We start from the raw sequence: 12,947 nt of genomic DNA on the forward strand, positions 1-12,947 counted from the left end.
AATCCTATATATGCGTCTCTTTTCTGTTTTTAACATTTTCTCCTTCTGGATTATGGATTATTATAAATTCTTATAAGTCAACAGATTTAAAACTCTTCCTATTTTAGGTTCTGTCAACTATACATTTTTTACCGTTACTGTTTTATATATAGCCAGCTACTAAAATCAATCTATCCTACCCAGGCGACAGCAGAAACAGCGTTCGACATGCTGACCCCCGGGCCGACGCTTCAGCTACAGGACGCGTATGCGCGACGCGAGCGGCGCCGGCGCCGGCGACACGATCCCGCGCGGCATCCTGCCGATATACGGGAGGGAGTTGCCAGTGCTTACCAGACTGTTAAAGAGGTTTGTTTCGGGTTTACAGGTTTTATTTATCTTTTGTCCGCGACTTTTATATAGAGAGAAAACTCTCCTCGATAAATCTCTATTTCGGGTTGGAGAAGGTGTGTGTCTAACCGGCTAAAATACGTGTCCATTTCGACCGCGCGGACAACTCATAATATTTGATGAAACTTTGCCAGGAATTAGTAGTAATTTGTTACTTTTCACTCCTCTTTTCCTGAATTTGTTACAAAAAAAACCAAGACGCTATGACAAAGAATAGTTGGCCGCTAGAACCGCCACTTGCCGTAGTCATCGCCCGTGATTACACAGAAACTATACAATGCAGATAGACGAATGATACATCAAAAGAAAGGTCTTAATTTGTATAATTTGTTACAAAAATAAAAAAAGACAAAACGTAGATAAACAAAAAGTTATGCAATGTTTAGTTTTCAGGTTATGAGTATGTAGGTATATCACCTTAGGTATCAAACTAATAGAAGCTAATGTGTATAGACAATTAGTCTTTAATTTGTTACAGCGAAAAAAGACAAAAAATACTAAAAAGTAGGTTCAATAATATGTTAGAGTCGATTTTAGTTGGCCGCTCGGACGGCAATATGCCTAAAATACAATTTCGTTTATCTCGTAATTAAAAGTAGGTTTTAACTTAATTAGAGTACTAGTCGATGGGTAACGTAACCTAGTTTGAACAAATATAGCGAATATAACTGCAGCATTCATATTTTAGAAGATATTTACAAAAACACAGTGGTATGAAACTGTATGAGAGTAGGGTGTCCATGTATTTTCACATATTCGAAATTTTCGATATTCACATCTTATTTTTTTAGGGAGAGTGCATACTAGTAGATGCATGATTACATTAGTACAAAGGCATGTTGTTAATTTTGTATTCTGAACGAATATGCGGTTCCTTTTGCGGTCTTTAAAGAACCCATTTACTGATAAAAAATTCGTTTAATTGACTTTCCGCAGGTGTTTTATGATGGGAACAATTCCAGAAAAAATATTTCTTTGTAATCTATTGTTAAAAATATTTGTCGCAAGCTGTTTAAAAAGCGATAATTTTTTGATGCAAATAATCAGTAGCGGCGTAAGAGGCGGGGGGGGGGGTCCGCCCCGGGTACCACATCTCGGGGGGGGGGGTGCCATCTCATCGACCAGGATGGCGCAGGCAGATGGGACAAGTCACTAAGGGTGCCATTCTAATCTGCGAAGCCTAGGTTCACTACCATTTACTGCGCGATATTTAAATTTTAAACATAACTACAACAGTGCATGCGCGAGACGTCGAGGCGGGACTGAGAGGGGTGACACCCCTCTCATTCCGACTTTCACCTCTCTCTTGTATTTTTGCTTTACCTGATTACTTATCCGTTCGCTTCGCTCGCCGTTTTTTATTAATTTCTAATTTATTCTGCGCTTACTTTTTGAGTCCTCAATCTAACAAAAACCTAAAGCACCGAAGTAGCAAAAACAACTGACGCTAGCTTCAGTCACGGTTTCTTTACGCCGCCACTGCATAATGTGGCAGAGACTTCATGAATTTCATGTCATTTTATATATAGGTACTTAATAATTATAAGGACGTACTACAGTTTATTACTTTATACAAGTCATCATAAAATGGTTAAAAATAAACTTACCGCAGTCGATTTGGATCCCTCTGCAATACACTTTTAGGTAGTGAGTTGAGTTCCAACAAACAGTGGGCACAACTGATAACTAAGCACTTTTGGACACTTCTGGATTTGGAATGATAATTTTCTCAGTAACTTAGTAGTATGAAAATCACGGGAATTAAATACATACGAGTATACACTTCAAAATTCGGCACAGGAATCATATTACATGCATCAAAAAATTATCGCTTTTTAAACAGCTTGCGACAAATATTTTTAACAATAGATTACAAAGAAATATTTTTTCTGGAATTGTTCCCATCATAAAACACCTGCGGAAAGTCAATTAAACGAAATTTTTATCAGTAAATGGGTTCTTTAAAGACCGCAAAAGGAACCGCATATTCGTTCAGAATACAAAATTAACAACATGCCTTTGTACTAATGTAATCATGCATCTACTAGTATGCACTCTCCCTAAAAAAATAAGATGTGAATATCGAAAATTTCGAATATGTGAAAATACATGGACACCCTACTCTCATACAGTTTCATACCACTGTGTTTTTGTAAATATCTTCTAAAATATGAATGCTGCAGTTATATTCGCTATATTTATTCAAACTAGGTTACGTTACCCATCGACTAGTACTCTAATTAAGTTAAAACCTACTTTTAATTACGAGATAAACGAAATTGTATTTTAGGCATATTGCCGTCCGAGCGGCCAACTGAAATCGACTCTAACATATTATTGAACCTACTTTTTAGTATTTTTTTGTCTTTTTTCGCTGTAACAAATTAAAGACTAATTGTCTATACACATTAGCTTCTATTAATTTGATACCTAAGGTGATATACCTACATACTCATAACCTGAAAACTAAACATTGCATAACTTTTTGTTTATCTACGTTTTGTCTTTTTTTTACTTTTGTAGCAAATTATACAAATTAAGACCTTTATTTTGATGTATCATTCGTCTATCTGCATTGTATAGTTTCTGTGTAATCACGGACGATGACTACGGCAAGTGGCGGTTCTAGCGGCCAACTATTCTTTGTCATAGTGTCTTGGTTTTTTTTTGTAACAAATTCAGGAAAAGAGGAGTGAAAAGTAACAAATTACTACTAATTCCTGGCAAAGTTTCATCAAATATTATGAGTTGGCCGCGCGGTCGAAATGGACACTAAAATACATGTAGTGTTGTCTTTATTTACCTTTACTTCGTCCGTGTGGCAATATGCACTGCCGTCATAACGTGGTCAATTTTAGTGCATTATGTTAATGTCGTATTTTCAAGGTCTAAGTTCATGGACAATGTAAACGTTTGTTTTTCTTAAAACAAATGTCTACTTTGAAACTTGTGAAAATTCATAGTAAACAGTTGTTTTATGAAACTGATGCTCTCGATGTCCGTGACATAGGGCCTTATGATTTTTATAAATGCGTTTGTTTGTGATGCTAATGTATTGTGGTACGCAGGGCTTCGCGGAGCAAGCAGCGACGATGGCGCTGGCGGCGCGCTGGTCGCACGGCGCGGGCGTGCTGCGGCACCTGCCGGGCGCGGCCGTGGCGCCGCTGGCGCTGGCGGCGGCGGGCGCGGCCGACGTGCTGGGCGGCGTGCGCGCGTCGCTGGCGCCGCACTCCACGCGGCGCCACGCCGACAAGTGGCGCGCGCATGTGCAGGCCGCCAGCACGGGTAACTAGACGAATACCTCATTACAATATATACCTATTTAAATGAAATTGTATTTAAGACCGGTTTCAATCGCCAAATAACTTAAATATGAAGAATATGTTTGACTCTTTGACGGCTTTGGGAATAAAATATTTCAAACTACAATTATTTATTCCTTACATAGAATATAAAACTGATCATAGAAAAATCAGCCAGATCAGATTATTTATTTTCAGATTCGCTTTAGAAAACTACTAATCTCACCATGACCTATTTACGGCTCCCAAGTAACAATATCGCCCTAACATAGTCTTATTTTTTGTTTCAGATTCTATAGATTAAGAAGATTCCGCTGTTCAACTTTTATACGATGATCTCTCTCACACAATTTACTCTCGTGTATAATATTGTGAGAGCGGGTTGCACTAAACTTAAGAACATCAGCGTCCATTCTTTAGCAGTACCTAGTAGTTATTACATTCCCTTTAAATAAATTCTTACATACATATAATATTTTTAGGAAATATAAATGCATATATGAAAGTACATATCCAATTGTCGTACGCTCAAGTTATCACTCTATCGTAGTACACAGGTAGACTAAGTTTGATGCAATCCGCTCGAAGACCCTGCTCAGTACACCACACGAGGCTTGTCCCTAGACTGCCAACTTATGTTCATTTTGTTCATGGAATATGCTATTTTCAATACCTCTAGTATAACTGTAGATTTAGGGTTTCTGGCGTTCATCAATGGGGAAGCGGCTAGTTTAAAACATGTACTTGCCTCTATTGGTATGAATAAAATCCCGAACATGATATTTTTGTAGTTAAAATGCGCTTTCGATCGTGTGCTCATCGAATAAAGTGATTAATATAAAATATTTCAAGCACGCGTAGTGATTCTAAAATGTGATGTATTTTTATACAGAGTTACAAACATAATCGAGGTACAAAACTTATCTTCTCGTTTTTGATATTAAATTAATTAAGTTATGGTTGTAACGTACGCTGTACAGAGGCCGGATGCCATAGAGCCAATACTTTAAGACCGATCGGTTATGTTTTATTTTAAGATTTTGTGTACATCGTTTTACTGTATTGATTCTATTGTATCAGTTTACGGTGTCACTTACACCCAGCATTTGGCAGGACTTTGTTGCAATACAAAAGAGCGTTGGTTATGTAACTCGTTATAAACTTATGATAGATATAGTTTTAGTTTTTACAAATATGTATTTCATTTTCTCAATTTCAAGAACAGATTCATAACTTGAAAAAAAAATGGAAAATCAATTAGCAGAACTTTGTGAACAGATTTTCGTATATTTCCAACTATGGAAATAGTTACATTGGAGAAACTTTAATCTTGCATTCAAAAGCATTTTGATGGCTGTTGGTTGTGCCGATATTAAATTCAATTAAATTAATATTACCCGCTAATGCAACTATTCTCGTCGGAAAAGAAACCATAAAAGGAAAAGACTGTGGTGCTCGAGTAGAACAGTCTAGCATTTTAGAGCATTTAGCGGCTCCTTTAGGCTTTAAACATTCATGTAAATAATCGTTGGACGAAAGATGGGTGCCATGACAGATACGTCGGAGTTTATTTAAATATATTTGATTTTGCTTTTATTATCCCGATATCCTATTTGGAATGTTGGTTTGTATATAGATTTATTTACAACTTTGAAGTCATTGTAATCATAAAAAAAGATTTTGTTTATTTAATTTCGGTATGTTTTCAATTAATGAGCGGATAGTACTGGAAAATTTATTTTTAAAAATACCTAACACAATAAAATATCAACGAATGGCCGCGTGGAAGTGTCGCGGGTAGTACAAGTTGTGATGGTGTAAAGGTTAATGCTATTATTTACTCAAAGTAGAAAGCTTGTTTCATTTTTTATTGCGTGATTCCTTGACATCTAATAGAGTAGTAAGACTATTCCATTATTGTTTTTATTCAAACAAAGAAAATAATCCTTTTGATAATTTGAAATCAATAAATAAATGATTGCAACATACATTTGTTTTATTTATTTTCTAACAACTATTTACACTTTAACTATATCTAAGCTTCCTGCTCTGCCTTTTCAGGGTATTTGTCACTGAGGAAGCTCTTGACCTCACCATACTCTACCTTCAGGTTGCGTCTGATCTTCTCATGGTTTCTGTACTTCTCGTATTTTTTAAGATATATCTGGTAGTGAGGCATTTTCTCATAGAAAGGTGGGAACTTCTTCTTTTTCAATATGACTTTGTCGTTCATGACATACTGTGTGAAATCAAGGGTCTCATTCTTTTGTACTTGGTCTTTTGTCCTGACTTCAGAAGGGCTGGCAACTACTTTCGGGAAGTATTCATTTTCTGCTCTGTATTCCACTAAATGCAGTTTTTTCTCTTCAGCCAGTTGCTGGTGAGTTCTCTGAAAAGATTGTAACCACATTACATTATTTTAAAACATAGCTTTTTTTTTTAACTAATTAAACATTTCAATAAGATTAATTTAAAGGTTTACCTGTTGCAAAAGACCAAGGAAGAAAGCCTTAACAATATGCTGCAAATTATTTGACCCTTCAACTTTGGCTCTCATATCTTTGATGCCAATAGCTTGGCAGATTTCTCTGATAGCTCTATGGCACTTCAAACCATAGCCTTCATTCTTTTTCTGAACAAATATTTTAGTTTTTCCAAATGCTGTGTAGAAATCATGGAAAACTGGAAAAAAAAAATGGTATTGTAGCCATATTGTTTAAACATAGACATTTAAAGAAAAATAGTTTAAAACATTTAAATGATTTTACTTGTGTGCCCATTGTAGATTTCAAAATGCATGAGTTTCTGGCCAGCCCTGTTCTTAGCCTTCCTCAATGCAGCTGGTGCTTCCTTTCCTTTACCAATACCGAACCCAGCCAGTCCTTGTCCATTGCCAGTGACAACCTAGAACATAATAAAGTTAGTTATTCACCTCAAACAATCAATATTTAAGGTAACTTATACATAAAAACTTTAACACAATTTACGCAGTCTTGACAAAAGCTGTTTCATATGATCTGTCTGTGTCTTACCATTGCCTGAAAGTTTCTTGTACGACCAAGACTTCCCTTCATGATCAGAAGTGACCTCAACTGCAAGATTTTTGTGTCAAACCCAATAAATTCATCTAAAGAAGACAATATTTAAAATTAGTCCAACAGTTCACTTTTAAAAGAACTTTTGTATTAAAAGTATGATCAATTTGAGCAGTAAGTTTTGCTAAGTTATATATTCACCTTCTCCGATAGGATCAGGGGGTCCAAGGCTGCGACCTGGCAATTTAGTGCCAGACCAACCTCTCTCTATAGGACTGAGTTTGAGGCGCCGGAACTTTGTCATTGAATCTCTGATCTTAATTAGTTTTTCAAGTCTGTAACAAATGTGCTTTGTAAAGTCACACCATCATGTATTTAATCACTTATTTCTTGTAAGACAAGAGCTGCAACATGAAAATAAGGACATAATTTACCTTTCTTGGTCGTCAGGTAGTCTTTGCTGTTTAAGAAGCTCTCTGCCTCTAATTACAGGTGCAGACAAACCAGGCCATAGCATGTTTATCTTGCCAACTCCAATCACCTGACCGCGGTTCAAATCGCGGATACGGATGCGTCCCGCTCCTCTACCACGACCCTTCTTGGCACCAGCATTACTTACGGATGTCACTGACTTCCACAGCTTTTCTGCAGGCACTAAAAAGAAAATCATCAACATTGAGGATCTTAAATAAACAATATATATAACTGCTTTTTATAGATAAGATTGATATTATAAAAAGTAGAATAGACCCATGCATTAGTTTCTAATTTAATAAATTAAGAAATATACTTACATTTGTTGAAAAAATTCACACAAGCAACAGACGAAGTGCTGAACGTAGTTTTAAGGTTAGGTGTTACATTGTTTTGCTTCAAAAGAATACTTATAGGTCTGCTCAAAATGTTTCCAAGCGAGAATAATTTTACAGACATTTTGAAACAGAGTTAATCCTCTGTTTCTTTTATTTTGTTAATATTTTTTAATTAATTAGCAAGCCGATGTCCCATTCATCTCTTGACAGATTGACAGTGACAAATTTCACTATTTGACATTGGCGGCAAGCAAACATGCAGGGCAGGCAACAGCAACAGCGCAGCATTTACAGACAATCATAAGAATCGTAGATATGGACAGATTTGACTCAGAGAATATATCGTATAATTTACGGAATACTAACAACAGTTTGGAAGCTAAGTTAATCTTTATTTCTACTCTTAATTAAAAACAAAACTTCATGCCAATTTAATTTATCCCAGCAGTCGAATCAGAATAACTGCAAATCTTATTTACGTACGCAGAAGTCATTTTGACAGTTGTTTTACGTGGCTGACTTTTGCTGGTTGCATCCCCACTTCCACTTTTGTTTGTCTTCGATTTTATTACAGAATAATTCAGTGTAACTTATGTTTTTCTTTTACACGTTATGAATTAAATTACCTATTGGTATAATCTTCTCGAAAAATCACAATGGGGCTGTGTAAATGTCCAAAGCGACGAGTTACAAATCAGTTTTGCTTTGAGCACAGAGTTAATGTTTGTGAATATTGTATGGTGACGAGTCACCCGAAGGTATGAAGCTTTCGTCGATCATTTTCTATAATTTCAGTGAAAGTATGCACTGTGTTAATGTATGCTGTATCTTTCTCTTTTCCAGTGCATAATACAGTCATATTTGCAATGGTTACAAGACAGTGATTATAATCCCATATGTGAAATTTGTACAAAAACCCTTAGCGAGGGCGAATGTATTCGTCTTACTTGTTATCGTAAGTATCTAGTACTAGTTGATAGTGATCTAATAGAATTTAATTCATAAAGCTTGTTTTCAGATTTGATAAGATCAGTGTAGGTACTGATCTGTTTCAAATGTCTGTTTATAATGCATTAATTGCTTAGGAAATACTGATCAAAATTACTAGCATGCAATACATAAGAGTAATCTGAAGTCTATATTAACACCTATCTACATATTGACTTTGAATAACACAAATAATATTTTTAAATGCACAAACTGTTCATTATATTAAAGAAACTGCCAGGTGTATTTGAGGTTTAAACAAATATTATGTTCAATAATAATAGACATCATTAAACTAGGCAAATATAGCATCCATTCAACACATACATATTTAGATAACACATACAAGTCTTTGCAGATGTATTCCACTGGGCATGTGCCGAGGCACGATACAGGGCTCTGCCCCGCACAACAGCTCCAGCAGGCTACCAGTGTCCATCATGTGCCACACCCGTGTTCCCCCCTCCCAACCTAGTCTCCCCTGTGGCTGATGAGCTCAGAGAAAAGTTGGCTGGAGTCAACTGGGCAAGAGCAGGCTTGGGTCTACCCTTGGTCAGTACCAAAAAACTTTGTAGTTCTGCAGGCCTTTGACATAATTTTTCTAATTTAATCAAGACCTTTTTTACTCAAATTGTTTTTCACTGGCAGGTTATTTGAATGATGTTGATCAGTATAATTTTTAAATTATAATGTGGTTTTCAAGTCCTATTAACATGGCCTGCAGTATTCTTTGAACGCAGCAGGTTAACAAATTAGGTTAGGAAAAACAAATGAAATCTATAAGTTTAAGGGTTTCAGATATTATATACTCAATTTCTCCATAACACAGCTTTCAGAAGACCAAGATATGAAAGGCGCAGCGGGGCGCAGAAGTCAATCTCCAATCGACCATCATTCTCCCTTCTACACAAGCACTGTGGATAATCAACGAGGCACCCCAGTCGGCGCCAGCGATGACGAGTCTAGCGGCCGCTCCGCTAACGGCACACCACATTCCATCGTACAAATACCCGACGACCCTGTCAATATCTATGATAGCACTTCCATTAAGAGGAATGACAATTTACAAGGTTGGTTCATAACAATTAATTTTTCATGTACAAGGTGCTACTCTCATCACAAAATTATAATATGTTATTTCTTGCAGGTGGTCAAGCTCCAAGGAAAAGCATTAAATCTAGTGAACCCCCTAAACTGTCTACTAACTACGATCATGATGAAAACAAGTACAAACAAAAGTCAACCTTTGCTTGGATCAGCAGATGGTGGAAGTAAGTACAATAAATTGTTTAAGTCACTTTCGTAAGCACCAATCGTGGTATTGAATTATATTCTCAACAAAACTGACAATATCCATTTTTATTTTCTAGGAACTCACTCCCATCTTCTCGAGTGCGAAGAGCCGGAGGTATCTATCGACGTTATTGGATCATGCTATTTGTTTTGATAGCAGTAATTGTGGTCCTCGTGCTACTAAGCCGCCGAGACGTAGATGAAGAAAACCCCTTCGGTTTTATTCAAGATGACAACAAGAGAGTACTACAAAAAAACTAAACTTCATATTTATTCATTATAAATCAAGCAATCTAAGAAGTGATATATCGTAAACCCAATTAGCTGTATTATATTAATTTTATTTCTTCTTACTTAATGTATTTAAATTTATGATTCCATACATAAAGGATAAGATGTTAAATAAAGTTTCAAAAGTCAGGCTTTAATAGTTTTATTATGTGAGTAACAAATGTGTAAATATAATAAACAGTAAATGCGTAAAAAAGCTGAATTTGTAAATATTGCTTAAAGCTTACATTACTTTCGTACATGTGTCAACTTCTTTATTCAAGAACATGACAGAGAAAATATCGTTATAGAAGTCGGGGTAGTACTCGCACGCGCGCCGGCAGTCTGGCATCCAATTCATCTCTAAGAATATGGGCTGAATGACTTTTTCACGACCCTTGTTTCTCCAACTTAGCATGATATCAGCAGCATACAAAGCTCTAGATTGTGGGCTCTTTGCTATTCCACATGGTGGCGCCTTAGACGTAGCTGCAGTGAACAACTCTGCAATCATCTCAAATATTGATTTTTCAACATCTGCCCAATCATAATTGGCAAACTGCCTGGACCACGCCTCTTTGAAGTCTGCACATAACAATTTAAAAAGTGGTGCACTCTCACTGTAGTTCATAACAGTGAAGTGTTTCTCATATTCCTCAAAGTTGTCTAAAGAGAATGGTTTATTAGCAAACCTGAGGAAGAAGTTGTTGTACACATAAACTTCTGTTGGATTAACAGAATTCAAAAGAATAACATAGCGTATGTCAAATTTCACCTGTCCTACATCTGGCCTTTCAAAAAGAACAGGATTATCAATGTATTTCTGAGCAATTTTGGGACCTGTCAGAGGTAACCTGCAAAGAAAATCTAAATTATCACTGATGTAGGTGTCTAGGCCTCTTGCTAGATTGTATGGCTTGCAGATCCAGTGATTATCTAATCCAGCTTTTTTCCTTTGCATATAATAAGCTACAAGTTTTGGTAATTCAGTTTTCATATTAAACGTAGTAGGCAACCAAACTGGATATGTCTCTAGAGAATTGCAATCTTTAGAATATTTTTCAGAAGTTCTTCTTGCAATAACTGCCAACAGATCCTTTATTGTCATAACATATTCAAAAGGGAACTGATTAACAAATTTGTGTGGTGATTGGACACTCAAATCCTGAAATTCTTTAAAATGATTTAAGTACCACAATACATCTGCATCATTTTCATTATCAACTATCTCAAACTCAGGAGCTGTCAAATATTCATTTATGTATCTGTACTCTGAGAATACTTTTAGCTTAGAAGGAATATCTCTTTCTTTTAACAATTCTAGCTCTGGAAGTGTTTCCACTATGTGACCCTCCAGGAAATATTTAGAGCTTGGCTCAACTTGGGCAAAATCTTCCCCAAAGTAATCATAATGTTTCCAGGGAATAAGCATAGCTTCTTTCTGCATGGGATCAGAGTAATGACCCTCCACAAAATTCCTTGTAACCATATCACCTTCTTCTATATCCTTAATTGGAAAAAGTAAAGTATAAGTTAATTGCTCAGGCACATATATAAAAGGCACTGCACGAAAATTAGGAGTATCAGAGTGGGTAATACCAGAACCCAGTTCATCCAACACATACCAGACTGGAACCCTGTCTTCAATTGAAAAGTCACTCCCTCCAATTGCATAAGTATGTGCATACTTCCACATAGCCTTAGAGACCTCTTCGATTTGTTCCTCCGTTGAATTTGCCGATATAAGCATCATACTGCACATTCTTTCCAAAAGCCCCGGCACAACTCTTAAACTATTTCTAATACTATTCGCCTTGAACGTCCACGCATGGTCAATTAAGTATATATGGCTAGCATCTGAGCACTCTATATCCCGAATGGCAATCACACTCCATAAAGGATCATAAGGCATTTTTTCCGTACCTTCATAATCTATTTGTACGAGTTGAAATGTTAAACCAGCATCAAATATTTGGTCAGTGATTTTCTTACATACTGATGGCCAAAAATGTTCAGGTACTCCAGATAGCACTAGTTGGGGTTTGTGTAACGCTAAGAAATTGTTGTAAGTGGATATCCCGTCCATCTTTTCAACCTTTAACTCACAACAACCGAAAAATGATAAGAATCTGCTAGGTTATACTCAGTTATACTCGATACCCCTTTCGTTCAATACTGTCAGACGAGACGACGACAAGACAGTGATCAGCCGGCAAATGTCACTGACCTTATAAAGTGTCAAATATTGATCGGAGTTTGTTTGAAAAAAGGTTTTTTGCCAAGAACAGTTTTTTTTTGCGACGTTAGTAGATACTTACCTTTTAAGACAAGAATGCTGGAATCACGAAGTTACTGAATTATAGTTTTACTGTGGAGATCACACCTCATCATCATGCAGTAAATAAGCCGTTTCCTATGGTTTCACCTGCACCCTAAAGCTGGGTACTCACCGATGTTATAAGACGTAACTTGTTAAAAGATGAACATTCATACATTTGATATTTCGCGCAGCTTTTTCAGTATATTAAAAAGTATACTCTATGCGCGGCTGAATGCTCGTTTATTTCTGGGCAGAGCTATTGACCACATAAATGCTCTCCACGTATTTTATTACACACTCACACATTACACCTAGCGTTCCTCTCTAGAGAGGATATTATTTTATAGTACTCGTGTCTTTTCAATGAGCTACCTACAACATATAAATTTTCATTCTTTGCTCAGCCGTTTAACAGTAAGGAAGCCGTTTAAGAGTACCATTGCACTAGCAAAAAGGCGTCAAGTTGGGGTGCGTCCATATCTGGCGAATGTGCCGCAAATATGCAGCACGCGAGCCGATTGCGAGCTGCCTGCGAGCT

At 36.6% G+C, this 12,947-nt stretch overlaps 4 protein-coding genes across 4 annotated transcripts in view; 2 read left to right on the forward strand and 2 right to left on the reverse strand.

The window, feature by feature from the left end:
* The window catches only part of LOC124640452 (autophagy-related protein 2 homolog A), a 32,499-nt gene extending 26,819 nt beyond the window's left edge, over positions 1-5,680 (forward strand). The window contains exons 36-38 of the mRNA XM_047178228.1: positions 184-348; positions 3,459-3,675; positions 3,983-5,680. Of these exons, the coding sequence (XP_047034184.1) occupies positions 184-348; positions 3,459-3,675; positions 3,983-3,996 (396 nt within the window). The 3' untranslated portion in view covers positions 3,997-5,680. The remainder of the gene's footprint in view (positions 1-183; positions 349-3,458; positions 3,676-3,982) is intronic.
* Positions 5,671-7,768, reverse strand: LOC124640454 (28S ribosomal protein S5, mitochondrial). Its single transcript, XM_047178231.1, has 7 exons — positions 7,522-7,768; positions 7,162-7,381; positions 6,929-7,062; positions 6,725-6,819; positions 6,461-6,596; positions 6,175-6,374; positions 5,671-6,081 (listed from the first exon to the last, which is right to left on the reverse strand). Exons 1-7 carry the CDS (start codon positions 7,658-7,660, stop codon positions 5,728-5,730), a joined length of 1,278 nt encoding a protein of 425 aa, XP_047034187.1. The 5' UTR covers positions 7,661-7,768; the 3' UTR covers positions 5,671-5,727.
* An 84-nt stretch (positions 7,769-7,852) lies between these two features.
* On the forward strand, positions 7,853-10,242 carry LOC124640455 (zinc finger protein-like 1 homolog). The gene is made up of 6 exons (XM_047178232.1): positions 7,853-8,297; positions 8,383-8,494; positions 8,885-9,078; positions 9,356-9,596; positions 9,674-9,797; positions 9,897-10,242. Exons 1-6 carry the CDS (start codon positions 8,196-8,198, stop codon positions 10,078-10,080), a joined length of 957 nt encoding a protein of 318 aa, XP_047034188.1. The 5' UTR covers positions 7,853-8,195; the 3' UTR covers positions 10,081-10,242.
* Positions 10,237-12,310, reverse strand: LOC124640453 (tubulin--tyrosine ligase-like protein 12). Its single transcript, XM_047178230.1, has one exon. It carries the CDS (start codon positions 12,173-12,175, stop codon positions 10,334-10,336), a length of 1,842 nt encoding a protein of 613 aa, XP_047034186.1. The 5' UTR covers positions 12,176-12,310; the 3' UTR covers positions 10,237-10,333.
* Between the last annotated feature and the right edge of the window lie 637 nt (positions 12,311-12,947).

This window comes from Helicoverpa zea, chromosome 20, assembly GCF_022581195.2.
Source record: "Helicoverpa zea isolate HzStark_Cry1AcR chromosome 20, ilHelZeax1.1, whole genome shotgun sequence".
NCBI classification, from domain to species: Eukaryota; Metazoa; Arthropoda; class Insecta; order Lepidoptera; family Noctuidae; genus Helicoverpa; species Helicoverpa zea.